The sequence below is a fragment of the Equus caballus genome, chromosome 10 (assembly GCF_041296265.1).
Source record: "Equus caballus isolate H_3958 breed thoroughbred chromosome 10, TB-T2T, whole genome shotgun sequence".
Lineage (NCBI taxonomy): Eukaryota > Metazoa > Chordata > Mammalia > Perissodactyla > Equidae > Equus > Equus caballus.
Genome location: NC_091693.1, coordinates 16,886,338 through 16,907,217, shown reverse-complemented (window position 1 = coordinate 16,907,217; position 20,880 = coordinate 16,886,338). Strand labels below are relative to the sequence as shown.

Here is a 20,880-nt window from a genome sequence, read left to right as displayed (position 1 = left end):
TTCATTTTAAAAATAGGTCATGGAGATGAAGAAGCGATTGACAGAAGACAAATCCAAATGGGCAGCAACCAGAGAAAAATACTCAGTCTCCTGAGTGGTCATAAAAATGCCAATTAAAGTTACAAAGAGATATCACTTTATACCCATACATTTAAGAAGCGAGAACACCCACTTCTGGGTGAGTGGAAGCTCCTATACATTCCTGGTGGAGGCAGAATTGCTAACAGCCTTTGGGGGACAACAATCTGGTAACAGCTATTAAATATGTAAACCCTTTGACCAGGAAAGTCTATATTTAAAATTTATAAACGTTCCAGTGTGTAGAGATGTATGTTCGATAATATTTGGTGCAGCATTAAAAGAGGAGGCTGGAAAGCTTCAAAAAACAAAAGAATATGTCCAAATGATGAAGAATGAATTGGAATTTGATGTATACACCTGGAGAGATGCACATGAAATATTAGGTGGCAAAAAGGACAACAGATGCACACGTTTTTGATTTTATCATTTTTTGAAAATGTGTCTTTATATATGTTTGTGGGAAGCAGAATATGGCTTAGAACTTAATCTCTGGAGCCCGGAAGCCTGTGGCTGAGCCGACGTCACCACCTTCTCCCCGTGTGTGATAACCCTCGGGCCTCAGTTTCCTCGGTGGTAAGAGCAGGTTAATGACACGTCTCCCACACAGCCCTGTGGGAGCTCGTGGGGAGATGACTCGTGGAAGGTGCTGGACCTGCCCGCTGCACTGTGCCATGACACCGTGAGTGTGAGCGCGATCCACCTGCGCGCGGAGAATACGGGGGAAGGAAACCCCACACTGGCCTCCACGGGGACCTCAGGGGGCGGAGCTGGACCGAGTGGACACAGGTGAGTAACGTTTCCCATCGATTCGACTACTCACAGCCGGCACGTGATACTTATGTAATTTATTTAATCCACTAAAGTAGAAGGAAAGGAGGGAGAACAAACTGGGCCATCCGCCCTGAGCGCACCAGATGCTGAGGAGGCAGGAGGAACGAGCCGGGAAGGGCAGGGGTCCCAGGAAAGCCTTCTGCCCCAACAGCTGACCCCAAGCCCCTGAGTGGCCCTGGGCAGATGGCTGTCCCTCTCTGGACCTCAGCCCCTCCTGTGCACAATGGAGCTGCCAGTGGCCCCCACGGAAAGCACATGGCTCACACCAAGGGCAGGTCTCAGTCCCTGTCCCGGGGTGCTTGTGGGGCAGCAGGAGCCAACGTCTCAGTACTCCACCCTTTCAGCCCATTTGATCCCACATCGACCTGGGAGTCAGGGACTTTCCATTATCCTCCCATTTTACAGGGGGGAAACTGAGGCACAGAAAGGTTAGGTCACTGGCCCCAGCTCACACCCTAGAATGGGCCCTGAATTCAGTCCCAGGCAGCCCGGCCCTGAATCAGGGCTCCAACCAGCAGGTGCCACCATCTCCCACGTCTCAGCACCGACGTCCCCTCTCCGGACCTCAGGCTCCTCCACCGTGGAGCGGGCTTCCCAGGGCTCAGCTCTGCAGTCTGCTCAAAGGGTTAGGGACATCGCGTTGGGACGTGGGAGCAGAGTTTATAACCTGGACTCTGGTGACCTCAGTCCCCGTGGGCGGAGGGAGATGAGGCCCAGCCCTTTCTCTGCTGTGGGGCTCCCGTTGCCCGAGGCCTTATGGGGGGGGGCAGGGATCCAGGCCCTGGTCGGCCAGAAACCTCGGGGTGAGCGCCCAAGGCCCTGTGTGCTCTTCCCCTTCCGCCTGGCTTTGTGGTGGGCTTCCCCGCCCCACCTCACCTGGACCCACCACACTGCATCCGGTGGCGGCCCTAACAGAGAAGGAAGCAGAATCTGAGGTCCCCATCAGCTACAGGGGAAGTCCCGCCAAGGTGTGAAGCAAGGCCTTTCCTGCCGCTCCACCACAGCATATAAAGGCAGCCTGTCCAGCTGCAAGCTCCTAGACGTCCCTGTGTGCCCTGCCCGCCATGTCCAGCCCCTGTGCCCTGCTCGCCTGGACCTTTCTCACGCTCCTCGGACTCGGAGTGGCTCAAGAAGACTTGACCCCATGCAGCCCCATCGTGCCCCGGAGAGAGTGGAGGGCCCTGCCGTCCACGTGCAAACAGCGCCTGGACCTGCCCGTGCGCTGTGTGGTGGTGTCACACACGGCGGGCAGCCCCTGCGACACACCAGCCTCCTGCATGAGGCAGGTCCAGAACGTGCAGCATTACCACGTGCGGACGCGGGGCTGGTGCGACGTCACCTACAAGTGAGTGCGGAGGGGAGGCACAGGAGGAGCCAGGCCGGAGGAGGGGAAGGTGTGCAGGCCCAGGAGACACGGGGTCCCGGTTCTAGAGCCGCCGGGCTGACGCCCCCGGCAGCTTCGTTTCTCCGGGGTCACCGCCTAGGGCTGGGCACATGCAGGCAGCACGAAAATGCTGGAGGAGGGGAAGGGGCTGACGGCCAGCTCTGCTCCCCGGGGAAGGACAGACTTTGCCAACACGCACCAAGGTGCCCTCCACCCTGGAGTCCCGTTAGACTGTCTGCGCCTGTGCTGGGAGGCAGACAGCAGGCTGGGTGAGCGCGGGGCTGGGTCCCTGTCCCAGCTCCCCTGCTGACGGCGGAGACCCAGGCCGGTCACTCAGCCTCTGAGCTGCAGTGTCCTCCTCCTGTGCACAGTCAGCGGATGGTGCCCACGTGATCGCCAACCGCCACTGCGGGCAAGGCTCCCAGGACACCGCCTGGCATGGAGTCCGGGCCCCAGATGCACGGACTATTGCCTTTGGCACCTACTATGTATCAGGCCACGTGCCAGATGCTGGCATAGGGACACAGCCACGCACAGTGGGAATGCAGCCCAAAGGTTTAAATACCAGCAGGGAGAAACAAGCAGAGTCAGTGGATGGAGTCACATGGTGACAGGAGTGACAATAAAAAGGAAGAGGATGGGGGAGCTGAGGGAAGAGTGCAGTGAGCTAGGAGGACAGCGGGTGGGGCAAAGGCCCTGAGGCCAGTACGTGGGTCATCCCTGAGGGACAGAAGCCAGGATGGCATGAGGAGGGTCGGAGGGCCTAGTGGGCCACAGGGAGGACGTGGCTCTGCTCTGAGAAGGCAGGCGCCTCGGGATGGTCGGAGCTTAGCAGTGGAAGGAGCGCCCTCTGGCTGCTGTGGGGGGACAGACTCCAGGGCGAGGGGCAGGAACAGGGACGGGTTAGCCTCTGGGGCCCATGCCACCAGCGTCCTGTCCAGGGTGACAGGCTGGGGTTCAGCACACGGGGTCCCACTGCCAGAGAGCGTTTGACCCCACAGGTTCTGAGACCTCAGGCCGCCCCAGAATCCCCTTCTGGGAACACAGGTCCCCAGGTCCCACCCTTAACTGCTTCAGGAGTGGGTGGGGAGGCCAGGGGGTCTGAGGACCTCAACCAGAGAAATCTAGAAGCCTCCACGGGTATCCCCAGCGCTTCAGGCTCTAATCTTACGATTCAAAGGCTCCAACATCAAGGTTTTGTTCCCAAGAGTCAGGTGCGCCATTCTAGATGTTTCCATGAAGTCAGCAGACTGTGGCTGTGGCAGGACCATGACCACCTAGTCCTGGGGGAGTGATTGGGGGGAAGTGTCACTGTGGCATTTCTAGTCTCTTCACAGCCAGACTCTGAGAGTCTGGCTTCCGAAGTGGCAGGTTCAGGACCCAGAGGGGAAAGTTCCGACATTCTGTGCATCACTGGGGACCCTGGGGGCCGAGGGCTGGGGAAGCAGACACTGCGGCTCGCGTGCTGCTCCTCTGGCTCATCCACATGCCAGGCAGACTCGCTCCACCGAGACCAGGGGGACGAGGGGTCTTAAGGATCGCCTGCCGGGACTGGAAAGCTCACAGGCGGATGCTGGGGCTCCAGGGTTTGGTCGGCTTGTGGTGCCAGCCCTTGAGTCCCTGATCCCGTCACTCAGGGCACTCCAGCATGGAGCAGGAAGTAGGAAGGGGCTCGGGTGACGGTGGAAGAGCTCCTTGTTGGCGAGTTCTGAGAGGCAGGGGTCACAGGGCATGACCTCAGGCAAATCACTTGTCTTCCTACGTCTCTGCTTCCTCAGCTTAAAGTGGGGATGACACAGGGCCTGCCTCGGAGGACCGCATGTGAGGACTCATCGAGAGCAGGACAGATTCTCCAGGGAGGCAGGAGAGAGCAAGGAGTCAGACCATGTGGGTGGGAGTCATGGGGACCTGGGTGAAAATCCTGACTGTGCCCCTGACCCGCTGTGTGACCGTGGGCAGCTCTGCACCTCTCTGATTCTCCATCCGCAGAATAGAGGCAGTAGTGACTCAGGGTTGCTGAGTGGAGGAGGGACAGGGGCTCCTTCCCCAGGAAACCCCTCCTCACTCCTCAACCCCCCACCCCACAGCTTCCTGATCGGAGAAGATGGGCTTGTGTATGAGGGCCGGGGCTGGGACATTCAGGGCGCCCACGCAGGAGGAGGCTGGAACTCCAAGTCCATCGGCATCAGCTTCATGGGTAACTACATGGGTAAGTGACTGTCCAGCCGTCGGGACAGGCGCGGACATGGGCCTGGGGGACCGCAGGGCGTGGTGGGTGGTGGTTCAGAGGCTCTGCCACCTACAAGCTCTGTGACCTCGGGCTAGCGACCTGCTTTTCGGAGCCTCATTGTCCCCTCTGGACATGACCGTTTCCAGCCCGCGGTCCTGGGGAGGACTCGGTCATCTGTACCAGGTGGGTCCGTCCACGGCCCCGAAGGAGCACAGGGTGAATGGCCACTACCCTGTGGGCAGGAGCCCGAGGTCTGGAGCCGAGAAAGGAGGCTCAGCAAGGATCTTGACAGCGACCCTTGCGGAGGGCTTCCTCTGTGCACAAAGTGACATGTTATCGTCCCACAGCCCTGGGGCCAGCTGCCATGATTCTGTCCGGTCACAGTGAGGAAACTGAGGCACAGAGAGGTGGAGCCACGGCTAGGGAGTGGCAGAGCTGGTTGTGGGCCCCAGCTGGGAGGGCACCATGGGAACAACTGCCCCCTGGACCTCTGCCCGTCCAGGGCCCAGCCTGACTCCTGCCTCTGCCTCCCCAGATCGGGCACCCCCGCAACGAGCCCTCAGGGCCGCCCAGAGTCTGCTGGCTTGTGGAGTGGCTCGGGGCGCCCTGAGTCCCAACTATGAGGTCAAAGGACACCGGGACGTGCAGCAGACACTCTCTCCAGGTGACCAGCTCTATGAAATCATCCAGACTTGGCCACACTACCGATACTGAGGCCCTGTCTCCCTCACCCAGTCAGAAACCCCCTGCCTCCCCCTCCAATAAAGATGCACTCACTGTGACCCTGTGTCCTGCAGCCCGCGTCCCTCCGTCTCTGCCTCCCTCAAGGCCCCAACCTCCCAGAATGGGAGGTGCTGGAAGGACGCAGGCCCCGCCCCACGCCGACTCCCGGGGGATGGGGATGCAGGGGCCGGCTCCCCTCGCCGGTCACGACCGCGTGTCCAGCCGGCTCATGTATTCCTGCAAGGCCTTCAGGTGGGCGTCTATCTCGGCCATGTCGGCCGCCTGGTGGTCCGAGCTGTAGTCTGCGTGAGCAGGGGGCATGGGGCTGGGAGGGGCCTGAGCCCCGGGAGCTCGCGGCCAACCAGCGCCCTGGGCGCCATCCCAGCCCGCCCTGGGGCCGGTGGGGGGGAGGAGGAGGCCCAGGCTCACCTTTGATGGGGACCCAGCCCCCCGAATGGGCCAGGCGTCTCTGATGGCGGCCGCGTTCGAGGGGCGTGGCCTTCTGCTGCTGGGGGAGGCACGAGGGGGTGAGGCACCCTCCCTCTATTCCTGCCCCCTACATCCTACCGGAAATTCTGAACCTAAAGACCTCAGAAAAAATGAAGGCTGGCACCTAAGGGGCACTTCCTCTGTGCAAAATGACCTCCTCGCATCTGCCCCAGAACCCTTGACGTGAATAGTCTAACCAAGCCCACTTCACCGATAAAGAAACCGAGGCACGGAGAGCTAAGTAACTACCGTGAGTCAGACGTGACAGGATGGGGAGCCAGGTTTGAGATCCGGCAATTCGAGGCCAGAGCAGGTGCTCTGACCAGCGTCCTCTGCCCCCAGCATCCCCCCGACCTGGCTTCCGGTGGTGTCATGCCGCCCCACCTCCTCCAGGGCCCGAGAAGGACACGCACCCTGCTGGACCCGCTCCAGGTGGTGGGGCTGGGCGGCTTCCCGCGGCGGCCAGCGCTGGGGGAGGGAGGAATCAGGGACCATTGGGGGTCTTTGGGCCCTCCCACCCCGCCCTCCGTCGTTTCAAGGCTCCAGCACCCAGTTTCCCCGCAGAAGACTGTTTCCAGTCTCCGCAGACACCCGCTGGAGGCGGTCGGTCCCCAGCCCGAGTTTTACCCTCTAGGCAGCGATTCCGAGAAATCCTCCAACTCGCTGCAGGAGCTGGCGGACGAGCCGCGGCTGCGCACACTGTCCACTAGGGGGAGAAGGACGCGCTCAGCCTCCGCCCCGCCCGCCGCCCCGCCCGCCCGCCGGCCGCGCTCCGCCCCGTTACCCGAGGAGGGGCGGTTCCGCGAGCGGGTGGCCGCGTCCCCTCGGCCGCTCACGGCGGCGGGGGCCCGAGTCTGGCGAGACCAGGAGATGGACGGGCCGTCCCCGCTTCCTCCGCTGCCCAGTCGGTTCCGCTGCTGCTGCCTGGGGAGCGGGAAGGAGACGCCCGCCTGTGCGCCCAAGCAATATGGGGAAGGGCGGCGCTGCGCCCCCGGGGACCACAGCCAAGGCCGCTGACCCACCTGAGGTCACGTGGCCTAAGTAGGGAGAAAGCATGCGGAGTCACAGACCGTGCCAGGGGGGTGTCAGGTGAGAAGAGGGAGCCGCTAGGGGAAGGGGAGAGATGGAGCAGGCGACAGGTGATGGAGACAGGTGATGGAGACCGGGATAGATGAGGGCACAGGTCAGGGGACCAGGCAAAGGGGCGGGGTATGGGCAGGAGAGGGGAAATGCGCGCTAGCTTCATCTTGATCTCTCTCTGCTTCTTCTCCTTGGCTTTCACAAAGGCTGTGGGGTCGAAACGGGGCACGCGACCACCTAGGACGGGGGCGGGGCGGGGGTGGAGAGAAGAGGAGGCGGGGTTACGGGACGGCTCCTCTGTGTTCTAGTCCGTTCCACCCCCTCCCACGGGCGCCCGGCACACACCTGTGGGCGAGGGCGAGGGGCGGGCAGGGCGGCCTCGACCCCGGCCTCCGCGGCCGCTCTCTCGGGAGGACGAGCGGGCGGCGCCGCGGCCACGCGACGTGGAGCGCTCCCGGGACGACGAGGCCCGATCCGCGGGCGGTCCCACCGGCGGAGTCCGTCTCCTGCAGCCCAGGACGCACTGTCGGTTTCCCGCCGGCCAGGACACTCGTATCCCAAGCCCCTTCCTGGATCGAACCGTCTCCGAACCTTCAGGTCCAGCCCCCCATCATCTCCTAGCCATTCGCGCCCTTGCACACCACCCTCATAGACACCGTCTCTCAGGCTGCGCCCCTCTCGGAGCCCCACAGAGCCCCCAAAAGGAACCTGTCACTTCTCTACATCCTAGCACCCCCTTGCATTGGACCCTTCTTCCTGAGGTTTCCCCCAGCGCCCCGGAAACCCTTCCCAATTTTCCACTACCCACCCCCATAAACGCCAGCTGACCTCAACCAGAGCCCCATCTCCCGGGCCCCGCCCTCTCGCTCCACTAGACGCTGAGGCCCCGCCCCTCTCCTGTCCCCATCTGCAGGCCCAGCCTCCTGCGGCCGCCTCCAGCCCTGCCATCTCTCCACCGGCCCCGCCCACCGATTCCTACTAGGTATCGGAGTCCTTCCCTATGTCCCATGCAGTCCCTTAGGTCTCTCCATAATCATGGAAACAAAAAGTATTTAAAATTATTTATTTTATCATTACGCACATTGAAGGAAAGCATAACAGATGCCAGTGGATTTACCCACCATAAAATTTTTTGAACCCATTTCATAAGCTAGAAACACCAGCTTGAAGAGGTACCGGCATGTTCCACTTGGGATAATATCTCTTCTGCAAACAATTGTCTTATATTTGCAGCATGTTGAAAAACATATTGTCTTGTAAGTCCTTTGTTCTTCTGAGTCGCGATCCCTAAGAGTTCAAGGTACTTTGGGGGAATGCTGGGTGGCCCGATGAGTGCATGAAAATCAAGGTTTGCATTCTGAAAACACTCTTAAATACACACAAATGTTGTTTGGGTGTGGAGCTCAGATTCCTCCCACTGGCGCTAGGACGTTTTGAGGACGCTTTATGAAAGTTTCAGGTCAGTTTCGATTGTTCCTTTTTCCTTCCTCCTGAGCTTCCTTTTCCATTTTCTTCTGTTTTTTGCTGCTCTCTGTTCTCCATCTGCTACTTTCTGCTGCTACAGAACTTCTGCTCGCCAGGCCACACCTTCTTCCCGTGCATTGGTATTTTCTTGCCGGGTGCATCTGTCACCTAATTCTGGAGATGGATGCATAAAAAGAATATCTCATGTAGCTGCTAATTTACTAGAGAATCTGTGCTACCAATTGACTAGTGAAAATTTAATGGTTCACTCTTCTCAATACTGATTTTCTGAGGGTTTTTTTTTTTTTTGGAGTTTCATGAAATTTTTTTTTCCAGTAATTTTATTGAGGTCATAATGGTCTATAACATTGTGTAGTTTCCGGTGTACATTATTATTTATCAATTTCTGAATAGACTTCATTGTGCTCACCTCCAGAAGTCTACTTTTTGTCTGTTGCCGTACTTATGTACCCATTAACCCCTTTCACCCACCCCTAAACCCCTTCCCCTCTGGTAACCACAAATCTGTCTCGTTGTCCATGTGTTTGTTTATCTTCCACATATGAGTGAAATCATGTAGTATTTGTCTTTCTCTGTCTGGCTTATTTCGCTTAACATCATACCGTCAAGGTCTATCCATGTTGTTGCAAATGGGACAGTTTCGTCTCTTTTATGGCTGAGCATATTTCATTGTATGTATATACCACATCTTCTTTATCCATTCATCCGTAGAAGGGCACTTGGGTTGCTTCCACATCTTGCCTATTGTGAATAATACTGCAATGAACATAGGGGTGCATAAATCTCTTTGGATCGTTGATTTCAAATTCTCTGGATAGATACCCAGTAGTGGGATGGCTGGGTCATATGGTATTTCTATTTTTAATATTTTGATAAATCTCCGTGCTGTTTTCCATAGTGGCTGCACCAGTTTGCATTCCCACCAGTAGCACATAAGGGTTCCCTGTTCTCCACACCCTTTCCAACATTTGTCATTTGGTTTTATGAGTTTTCCTTCTAGTTGTTATCATGTCCTTAAAATTGTCGGGTTCCATTGTGTTTCCTGCTGTTTTTCGTAGTGTGGCCACATTCCCAGTCCCTCCTTCCGTCTTTACGCGTGTGGGTGCATCTTCCTCCCGGGAGGTCCATCTTCAACGTCTGTCTGCTCAGGAACTTTGAACAATTAACTGTAGTTGGCAAAGTTACTTGATCTCCACTTAATTATCATCCTCTGCCAGATCTGCATATTAATCCCTTTAGGAGTGAGAATGCTGTTGCTGGGCACGCACAGACTTCAAGTAGCTGAAACTGACAGCTATGGTGGGGATCCAAACCCGCCTCTCCCGCTCAGAGCTGCCACAGGCTGCTCTCAGACACAAGGCGCGGACACTGGTGCTACACTGATTGACTTTTGAAGGTCAAGCACACCTGTGCTGCTGGGTTAAACCTTATATGGTCATGGTATACATCGGTGGGTTCTGTTTCTTCATACTTTGTTAGGAATTTTTGCCTCTATTTTTGTGAGGGTTCTTGGTCTGTTATTTTTTCTTTTTCTGTAATATCTTTTTTTCTGGCTTTGGTATCTGGATTATGCTGGCCTCATAACATAACTTAGGAAGTATGCCCTACCTCTATTCTCTGAAAAAGCTTGTATGAGGTGGTTATTTCTTCTTTGAATATTTCATAGAATTCACCAGTAGAACTGTCAGGGTCTGGGAATTTACTCCATTTACAGGCCAACAAATTATTCTGAAACTGTCTCATAAATGTTGGCAGAAGACACAAAATACCAGGTCAGAGACAAAGGACTTTGGTACTCACAGCGCATCAAAAGTAGGAGCATTAGCATATGTGTTTTCTTTCCTCTTTTCCCCCCAAAACAGTGGGGTTGATGCAGAGGGAGCCAGAGTCTCACACCACACATGCATTAGGGCTATTTCCCCCTGGAGAACACAGAGCTTGGGGAATCCTCCACTTTTACAGAAGCAGTAGGGAGCCTGCTGGATCTTGGGGGAAATGTTAACTCACCCTTCAAGGCTGCTTGCTGTAAACATAACCCTAAGAAATGGCCTGGACCAAGAGCAGTCAGGACAAAGATTCTAGTCATGCCCGTGAGAATACACAGGGAGGCTCCATTCCTATTGCAGGTTGCCTCTCTCGACAATGAACCCCTTGGCATGACACATTTTTGGCCAGACTTGAATTTTCACATGAGCATGCCGCTCCACTGGCCACTCTGATTAGTCTGACTGATAGATGCTGGGACCCAGTCTCTTCAATTTGTCTCATCCAGTATTTAATGGAGACAACCATCAACAGAACTCCAGGAAGCAACACGAGTCCAGCCTGCAGGATTGACCTCAATGATGCTCCCCGAGGTCCAGCATCAGACAACTGTGACCACGTCGCGGGGGGAACAGTGGGTCTTATTTTATGCAGCCAGGATGTGTCTACAACCCAAGCAAGCGAGTTTAGACGGACCTGCGGATCTTTGGTGACATTGCCGATAATTACAGGGAGCGATAGATGGGCCGAAAAAGAAACCTCCAGCCTCAGTGGATAGAAACTTTGTGGCCCATCTTCCCCCACATACGAACATGTAACCTGAAGGGACACAGAGCACCCCAGCTCAGGATTTGTTGTGAAACCCACCTTGGATCACCAGCCACAGATTTGGCTGAGGCACATGGGCAGTGGCACCAAGCAGGTGCAGCCTCAGTTGCCGTACATGGCACAGCCCAAGGATGACCAGGTGCCGGGGGAGGCACACGAACTGAGTCAGTCAGCCTGAATCAAGGTTTGTCAGTGTGTGTCTCTGCGCACATAGGAGGGAGGCGCTGTGGACGGCATACCCACACGGGTTTCCTGTTTTCACAGCAGACAGATGAGGATGACACCCAGCAGCAGACCTGAGTGTCAGCAGCAGCTGTTTCTGGACTCAGGCGGCAGTGCTGAATCCAGGGGACAAAGGGAGCACTCACTGTTTTCCCCTTGAGTACTGTGCTCGGGGGCCTGTGGTGTTCCCTCCCCAAGCACTGAGGTTATTGTTGCCCCTGCACGGCCACAAAGTCAGTGTGTCCCCTCCAGGAGCTATAACTTCACCCTTTTGTTCCGTCCATCCCCTATTTGCACCCAGACCTTTCATCCAGAAGAGTCAGGTGTGAGTGGAACAAGGTGATTTTTACATTTTTTGAAACTCATTGTATTTCCTCCCTTGCCACCCATGTGACCACAAAGGGGGTAACTCAGCAAGCAGTGTACTCAACCAAGTGGCCATTATCTTTGTGATCTAGGACCATATCAACCCAACGAGAGAAGCAGGGGGCTGAACCAGAATTAACTTGGAATCTCCAAGGCTCCTGTGGGCTGTGCCAGAGGATGAACCAACCAGGCCGGCCTGGAAATGTTAGTAGGGGAAACGAAGACGCATCATGCCCAGGCCTGGTCAAGGTGGGATTCTGAATTGTCAAATAGGTCTGTATAACCCCCATGTATAGTAAAGAATTAACTTCACCCAGAGACAGGTCTGCCCCTTGCCTGGCTCCTGGGACGTGATATTTAAGCCTTTGGGCTGTCCTGCCTGATAAGAGCATCTTTGTTTACCTGGGGGCTTTGGGATGGGCCAGATAGTCTATGGGGACAATGATTTACAGTGGTGGCTCTGGGCCAATGGTATCTGCTCAGCCTCCAGAGGGGCTGAAGGCCGAGGTCAGCCACACAGGCTGTCAATCATGTCTATGTGACCAAGTGTCAGTAAAAACTCTGGACACTAAGGCTCAGGTGAGCTGGTTGGAAATACTCCGTGATCGTCGTCACACATCCTTGCTGGAAGGGTTAGCATTGTTCACGACTCCACGGGGAGAGACAACTGGACGCTCACGCCTGGTCTCTGCTGGACTCTGCCCCATGCGCCTCATCCCCTGGCTGATTTTAATCTGTTCCTTTCTCTGTAATAAACCATAACTGTGAGTGGAACAGCTTTCCATGAGTTCTGTGAGTCCTTCTAGCAAATTGTCCAACCCGAGGGTGGTCTCGGGGACCCCCCAGACTTTACAGCCCATAATCCCCCACCATTTTGTCGTGATCATTGTCCAGGAAATGGCCAAGGAGAGATGACCCCTTTCTGGGAACTGCTGCTTTCAGTGGTCAATCTGTCTTCCTCAGGTGTAGACGCTAGGAGAAGTTGAGGGGGGTGAGTGGGGACTCTTTCAGAGCTGGTTTTGAAAGCTGTTTCAGCACTTAGCACACCGCAGGCCCGTGGACCACAGGGAGGGAAGGCCCACCTGGACTGTCAGTCCACTGTTGAGTGAGTTTGCAGTGAAAGGTGCTTCACCGTCAGACTGAAGACAGTTGCAAAAGCCACCGTGTAGTGGGCAGAGTCAGCAGGTCAGGCTGGACCAGCAACGCTGTAACCTGAAAAAGTGTCAAGAGCAGGGAGGTGTCGTCATGGGTTGAACTGTGGCCCCCAAAATTGTGAAGACCTAACCCCCAATACCTGTGAATGTGACCTTGTTTGCTAACAGGGTCTTTGCCGATGATCAAGTTAAGATGAGGTCGTTAGTTCTCTATATCAATTACACCTAAATAAAACTGTTTTTTAAAAAAGATGAGGTCACTTGTGTGGGCTCTAATCCAATATAACTGTTATCCTTATAAAAGGGGGAAATTTGAGGAAAGATGGAGAGTGACGTTACCAATGTGACAGCGTAAGAATTTCCTACCGTCCACACCCAAAGGCGCTGCTTATGACTGTGAAAGATGACGAGAGTGGAGCCATATTAAAACAGAGCCAGAGCAGCCACTTCAGAGGAATGGCCTTCCACATCTTGTTTTCTTTATCTTCCAAACTGGACCAAACCGCCAACATCCCAAGAAGTCAGTAAGGACAAGAACATCCTGTCTGTGAGAAGTGATGGAACTGGACTTTGCTGATGGCTGAATCGCTCACCATCCATGGGGTACCAGCCTAGCCTCTTGCCTGATGACTAAATCTCAAGCCAGTCTACGAAGTACAAACCTAGCCTCACCTCAACCCGCACCAATGAACTCTTCCCTAATACAATTTGCTTCATCTTCCTCCTTCTCCCCATAAAAGCCCTGAGCCCTCTCCTGTAACCAGGACGCTCTTTGGGTTTCTCCCTGAATCTGTGCTCCCCAATTGCAATTCTTTGATCCCAAATAAACGCTTTGCCCCTTAAACGGGTTTCTGTTTCTGTAGAGTGAAATAACGGTCACCTGTGGAGGAGAGGGCCCTCGTGGGAGTCAAGGAGTCCAGCAGAGAAGTTCCAGGACAGCACTGGGGCAAAGCAATCTGAGACTGGAAGCCCTGACGAGGGTAAGAGAACAGCTTCACTTTAGACAGACACCCCCGCCCCAAGGCGGCACAGCTCAGCGCCAAGAGAGGCCTCCTTGGCCCCTGACTTCTCCCTCAGAGGAAAGTTCATACCAAGCAATGGGCTCACCCTGCTTGCTGTGATCTGAGCCAATGAATCACAGTGAGTTAGGGATCGAGAGAGGAAGTCTAATTAGAGTAGATCAGCTGGCAGATCAGAAGACAGGTGACTAATGTCTCAAAAAGCCATCTGCAAGGACTCCAGAATCTTGAGGCAGTTAGAGAGGGAAAATGGGCCACGAGGAGGGGTCCAGGGATGCTGGGCTCCAGGCATCACACTGTTCCATTCTTCTGTCAGCTGCAATGGACACCTTGTAGGTGTGTTTCTCGCGTGTGGTCAGCCTGTTCCTGGAAAGAAGCTAATAGAACAAAGTTTTAATTTATTAAGCTCTTGGGGAGTCCATGCGTAATCAGAGGCCATATATCAGGACAGCATGTGGGTTTTTTGGGTCCCAGCTCTATGGAGGAGTGAGTGGTGAGAAGAATCTCAAAGGGCCCGTCCATTTGGGTGACGACTGGTTTTCGAGTCCCTGGTCTTTCCAAGTTTTCAGTGAAACATGATCATCAGGTCGGAAGGCATGTGGAGGGACGTCAGACAGATAAGCAAATTCATGGACAGAAGTTAATGCCGAGCTTAATGATTTAACGTAATTAGCAATCGTGACGTCCCTTAAAACATGCAGAGATCAGTCCCAGGGGAAGATGCCTGAACGGGTCTCCCATATGGAATTTTGAAAGGACCGATGGGGAGCTCCTGGAACCCGCGGCAGGGCTGGGGGCAGTGCCTCACGCCAAGTTAGCTGTGCTTCCTGACAGATTCTGCACTGGTTCGTCTTCTCGTCTTTCCAGATGCCTGGGGTCTCCAAGCTGAGAGTAGCGTCCATCAGACGGCTAAGCTTCTGGACACTTGCTGCGTCATTTGGGAGACAAAAGCTGGTCCGTTATCGCTCTGCAAGGCCTAAGGCAGACAAACCTAGCGATGATTTCTCAGCATCGTGCAAGTGACTTCTGGTGCTTTCTCAGTCCTGGTGGCAAAGGCTTCTATCCACCCGGCAAAGGTGTCCACAGACACTAACAAAAACCTAAAGTTCCCAGCTGCCCGGGGCATCTGGGCAAAGTCCATTTGCCAGGCTTCAGAAGGCCAATTCCTTCATGTCGGGGGCTGAGGTGCGGGGGACCAGAGCGGTCTTGGGTTGTTCTTTGCACAGATTATGCAGTTTTTGCTCACCTGTCGTATGGCCTTTTGCAGGTGGGGCCCTATGATGCACTTCTGGACCCACTGGAGGGCAGCATCTCTTCCACAGCCATGCTCTCATGTCCTCGTCTCAGGATGGGGTATAAGAGGGCCTCGGGTATTAGGACCACCCCGCGGGCACCCCGCTTCCTGCCTCCCGGGCGTTCAGTGTCGCATCCCCATCCTTCAGCCCCTTCCTCATCCTTTTCAGAATACATCGGCTTGTGGGCAGCGAGCTCCAGCTGTGGCAGTGGGATCCCGCCACGGCAGGGGTGTCTGTGCTAGCAGCCCGTTTGGCCGCTTGGCCAGCCAGTCTGTCTCCTTGGGCAACAGGTGTATTGTCCCCCTGGTGGCCAGGGCAACGCGTGATGGCTACCCGATAAGGGTCGTGAACCGCACCAAGCAGCTCTAGCGTTTCAGGGCGTGTCTGGTCTCCTCTGTCCCTGCTGTTGGGAGTTCCCTCTCCTTCCAGGTGGGCCCGTGAGCATGAACTACAGCACAGGCACAGCAGGAATCTGCGTATATTTACTGGATGTGCAGACAGAGGGGGGCGAAGATTTCCGCCTCTGGAGCCCGCGTCTCTGGGGGAGGGGCTTTACCCTCTACAGTCTCTTGTAAAGTTCTGACCCCGTGTACGCGCCTCTTACCTTGATCCGTGAAGCTGCTGCCATCTGTGCAGAGTTCCAGGTCCAGCTCTTCCAGTGGACAGGCCAACAAATCAGGTCGGCTAGAATGCGCGGTCTCCATGACTCGTGAGCGGTCATGTTCTGAAGCTCCTGACTCTCCTTAGGGAGAAGGTGGCTGGGCTTGGGGAGGACGACACTTGCATCCGTACATTGGGATCGTCCAGAAGGAGGGCCTGGGACCTGCCCATCCGTCCTGCAGGGAGCTGGTGTCCCCCTTTCTGTTCTGATACTGTGAGTACTTGCTGTGGCACAGATACCGTAGTCGCTTGGCCCAGGGTGAATTTTCCAGCTTCCTGCAGGATGTCACAAGCAGCAGCCACCGCCCTGAGGCAGGGGGCCAGCCTTGGACAGTCTGATCCAATTGCTTGCAAAAATAGTCCACTGGCCTGGGTGGGGGGGGGCGGGGGGGGGTCACGCCCAGGTTTTGAGTTAATACCCTCGAGCTTATTCCCTGCCTTTCACATGCTTACAGGCTGGAGGGCTTGTCCAGGTTAGGAAGCCCCAAGGCTGGGGCTGAAATTAACTGTGCCTTGATGGCATCAAAGGCCACCTGACATTCCTTTGTCCATCCTAGTGGCTCCTGGTCGAGCCCTTTTACAGCCTCATAGAGGGCCTCTCCCATGAGACTATAGTTAGGGATCCAGATGCGACAGAAGCCAGCCCTGCCCAGAATCCCCACAGCTGTCACCGGGTGGTGGGAGGGTCGGGCACGCTATGGCTGTCTCTCTGTCTGGCAGCAGGTCCCTTTGGCCTTTTGATAAGGTCAACCCTAAGTGCGTAACTTTTTGTTTGCAGATCTGTGCTTTCTTTTGTGAGGCCTGATAGCCACATTCAGCCCAATGATCAAGGTCTTGGTTGTGTTGGCAGGAAGTTCTCCTAAGTGGGGCTCGCGATGAGCAAGTCATCCCCGTACTGTCACAGCCATCCTTCTTGTGATTTAACCGGCTCAAGTCTGCAGCGAGGGCCTCCCCTAACTGCGCCGGGAGTTTTGAAGTGCTGGGGGAGCGCTGTCCAACAACATGGCTGAGCGGCCGGAGGGTCTGGGTCACACCATTCAAAGGCACAAAGTTGTTGCGATTCTTCTGTGAGCGTATGCAGAGGAATGCGCCCTTTAAGTCCAAAACTGAAAACCAGCCAAATTCCCCCGAAATGTCGAGTAGCAAGGGGAAGGGCTGGGCACCACAGGGTGCAGGTCCTGAACCACCTCATTTACGGCACGAAGGCCCTGAAGAAACCGCTGTTCCTCTGAATTGGGTTTCTCGACCAGGAGAATAGGAGGATCACATGGCGACTGGGGAGGTCTGATTAAGGCCGCAGCCAGGAATTTCTGCAGCGCTGGCTGGACGCCCTTCTGAGCCTCCTGTCTCCGCAGATATTGCTTCAGGCTGTGTGTACTGGCTGAACAGTGTTTGCTTTCCCAGCTTTCCCCTCCGCCCACGCGTCCGGTCTCACCTCCTTGAGGAGCTCAGGTGGCAGTGGGTCCAGCGGTGGTGTTTGAACATCAAGCAGAACCATCTGGAACCAAAAGGATGATTGTTCTCATGGCACTTCCACCTCTACTTGGCCTGGAGCAAAGGTCACTTGAGCATTCAGTTTACATAGAAGGTTTCATCCCAGGAGGAGACCAGGGCATTCAGGCAAATAAAATTTTTCCAACTGAAAGATCCAAGGTGGAGAAAGCAGACTGTAGGCAAACGAAGCTGGCCAGTTGCCCTTGCCCAATTATGTCTGTGGGATACTGTCGCAGTGGAAATTGACCCGCCCCGGGGAGGGCCCCCTGACCGACTTTTGTCCCTTGCTGGGTTTGAGAAGGAGAGAGTCCCTCTCTCAGCCCTGGCGATCCCTCAGGCATCTTCCCCTGGGCGAGCGGTGCGCCTGGAAAAAGGGAGGACGCGAGGGGCGGGGACTCCTCGTCCATTGTCCCTGTCCCCTGGTCCACATACAGCAGCACGAAGGCTTGAATATAGGGGATCGCACCTTCCTTTCCTTCCTGCTTGCAGGACAATTCCAGCTGCAACATGGTGTCATAACCGAGTGACCCGTGTGGGGGCCCCTGTCCTCCTGGGCCCAGCGTGTACTGAGGCTACATTGCAGGAAAGATCACTCTTTTCTTGGTCACGGGCTCATAAGTGAAACCAGCCCAAGTGGCCAGCATGCACCCTAGCGGGCCTTTTCATTTTGGGGTCTGGGGGACGGACAGAGTGGAGCCAGGGAGGAAAACTGGCACACAGCCACGTCCCACTACGCCCCAGCACACAGTCCCCCCCAGGGCGACACAAGCCAAAGAGGCCAGAGGGAAGGGTTTGAGGCGGGCAAAGACCTAATCTCCCACCACCATTGTGGGGGTCAGGTGCCTGGCAGAAGGTTCTTACATCTCCTGTTTGGCAGGAAGTCCAAGTCCGGCTCACTTTGAGGCCACACCTGACCTCCACACAATGACAGCAAAGAAGGCGCCGGACAAGACAGACAGAGGGAAAGACGGTCAGGCCGCGCTCTCAGGCTCCTCCACGGGCTGACACACAAACAGCAGCCCCCACTGAGATGTGCAATTCTGGCTTGACCTTGACGGAAAAGGTCGCAGACTTCACGTCCCCACAGAGGACGGAACGAGCCCCAGGAGTCCGCTGTGGGATCCTGACACAGAGAGACACTGGCGCACAGACTGGCGGAGCAACACACACACTCAGGAGAACAGACCTCACGGCCAGGCGTGCGCAGCACAGCAAAGCCAGAGACTAGTCCTCCAGACGATATCCTAGGCAGTCTGTACCTTATCCCTAAACGATGGCGCCTGAACCAGATGGACCTTGGCCTGACCAAGGCCCCCAGACAAGGAAAAAGGGATATAGTACCTGGGAGGTGGAGGCCGGATGCCTCCCCTGGCTGCAGACGCAAGCTCCTCAGCTTAGGATCAGTCATTCTTTGCCCGAGGCAGTCGGCCAGTGAGGCAGCCACAAGGGAAATCCCCTGGGCAGAAAAAAGGAAAAGAAAAAGCTGCCAGCAGCTGTGGGGAAAAATCCCCAAACAGCTTCCTCCAAGTCGACGAGCCACCGGCAGAGGCTGTGGTCCCATCTGGGTCACCAGCATTGATATCCAGCAATGGGCTGGCTCTGCTCCCCTCGATCTGAGCCAATTAATCACAATGAGTCAGGGATCCAGAAAGGAAGTTTAATTAGATTAGATTAGCCGGCAAATGGGAAGACGGGTGAGTAGTGTCTCAAAAACCCATCTTCGAGGATTACAGAAGCTTGAGGCAGTTATAGAGGGGAAATGGGCAGCGAGGAGGGGTCCAGGGACGCCGCGCTCTAGGCGTGCCAGGCTCCGGCCATCACATGGCTCCATTCTCCTCTCCGCTGTGATGGACAGCTTGTAGGTGTGTTTCCCGCCTGTGGTCAGCCTGTTCCTGGAGAGAAACTCCTAGAACAAAGTTTTGATTTATCAAGCTATCGGGGAGTACATCCGTCAGCAGAGGCCATGAATCAGGAGAGAATGGGACTTTCTCAGAGCACATGCGGAGCAGGAGGGGTCACACAGAGCAGGGGCCGGGCCCTCTAGCTCACACGATGGCCCCCCTTGCGCTCCCTTACAGAGAGAGGGGGTGCTGAGCGCCTGCCGCCCCAGCCGAGCCGGACTCCGCCGCGCAGGCCCGCGTCTCTCTCCGCATCCAGAGCGCGGAGCCGTGAGCTGCGCGGGCCGGACGGTGGGCGCCGGGAGAACAGCAGCCCGGGCTCCGCGCAGAATGGAGGAAAAGGAGGCAGATCCCACTGACCGTGCGCACACGCCATCAGAAGGCCACCCGTGAGCCAGTGAGGACTCCTATAGGACCTGCGGATGCCCCCAACTGGCCCGCGGCACCCCCGACATTCGTGCACCTCACCCCCACACAAGCCCGCCCCCAGGCCGGCTCCCTGTGCGGCCCCCCAGGGCGGGGAGAGCGAGCCTTCGCAGGAGCCTAGTGCGCGTGCGCAGAGCAGACCCGGCCCCGCAGGCTCCTGGAGAAACCGCAGCACCCACAGCGCGCGCGGCACCCGCAGCGGAAGGGGTGCCCGCGCCCGGCCCGGCTCTGCAGCATCGAGGGAGGGCACAGGCCCCGAAGACTGACTCCCCGAGAGACAGCCGGAAGCGGGAAGAAGCACATCCGTAGAAAGGTCGAGAAACGCTCAGAAGCCCACGCAGGGCTGATGGAAGGTATTTCCCTCTGCACCTCGGTTGCAGCCTCGTGAGCGAGTCTGGATCGGAGCCCGCGAATTTGTGCCCGGATTCCCGGCCCGAAGAAACTTCGGAGGATCATGAGTGCTGTTTGAAGCCACTAACTGCCATCCAGCAATAGATGAACAAGACGCTTAAGTTTAATTCCATCCTCTTTTTCCACCTTCTTGACATGGAGCATCAAGAATCAATTTTCTAATGTATGCATTCCTTTATAATATATGCATTTAAAGCCACAAAATTTCCCCTAAGCGCTGCTGTAGGTGTATCCCACACGTTCTCTCGTGTCATATCGTCCTTTTCATTCAATTCAAAACATTTGCTAAATTTCAGACCTATGGATTCTCTAGAAATGTGTTACTTAATTTCCAGGCAATTATGGATTTTCCCATTTCCTTTTTACTACTGATTTACAGCTTGATTCTGTTATGCTCAGAGAACATATTGCTATAAGTGACTTTAATCTTTTGAAACTTTTGAGGACTTCCTTGTGGCCTGGCATAAGGTTGATTTTGGTGAGAATTCCGCGTGTATTTGGAAAGGAGTTGGTCACGGGTGGTACACTGTTCTAGTTACATCAATGAGGTCTTGTTGATAATTATGTTGTTTGAATCTTCAATGTCCTTTCCAATTACTTCTGCTTGTCCTCTCAGCTATCAAGAGAGAAAGTCTCCCACTGTGATAGTGGATTTATCTATTTCTCCCTCAAATTCTCCCATTTTTCGATGTAGGTATTTTAAAGCTACGCTACGGGGTGGGCGGGTCAGGACCGTGGCGTCTTCCTGTTGGGTTGGCTCTTCTGTCCATGAGGAAATATCTCCTTTAATTCCTGTTTGTTCTTCTTGCCTTGAATTCGACTCTGTCTAACGCTAATACGACTACCCCCGCTTTATTCGGTGAAGGAGTGTACGGTGTGTATTATTCCATCCCGTTACTTCTGACGTTTCCAGGTGCTAATGCTTTTTTTTTTTTTTTAAGATTTTATTTTTTTCCTTTTTCTCCCCAAAGCCCCCCGGTACATAGTTGTATATTCTTAGTTGTGGGTCCTTCTAGTTGTGACATGTGGGACTCCGCCTC

General features: G+C 55.3%; 1 protein-coding gene across 1 annotated transcript; it reads left to right on the top strand.

Annotated features, from left to right (window-relative positions):
- Positions 1–1,912: 1,912 nt before the first annotated feature.
- On the top strand, positions 1,913–5,308 carry LOC100071039 (peptidoglycan recognition protein 1-like). Its single transcript, XM_023649954.2, has 3 exons — positions 1,913–2,257; positions 4,384–4,505; positions 5,062–5,308. Exons 1-3 carry the CDS (start codon positions 1,977–1,979, stop codon positions 5,238–5,240), a joined length of 582 nt encoding a protein of 193 aa, XP_023505722.2. The 5' UTR covers positions 1,913–1,976; the 3' UTR covers positions 5,241–5,308.
- Positions 5,309–20,880: the final 15,572 nt, after the last annotated feature.

Bases quoted from the DNA above. Each gene is read 5' to 3' on its own strand.
- LOC100071039 (XM_023649954.2), top strand. From the start codon at position 1,977: ATGTCCAGCCCCTGTGCCCTGCTCGCCTGGACCTTTCTCACGCTCCTC. The intron at 2,258-4,383 runs GTGAGTGCGGAG...CCCACCCCACAG, and splicing joins TGGTGCGACGTCACCTACAA to CTTCCTGATCGGAGAAGATG. The intron at 4,506-5,061 runs GTAAGTGACTGT...CTGCCTCCCCAG, and splicing joins CTTCATGGGTAACTACATGG to ATCGGGCACCCCCGCAACGA.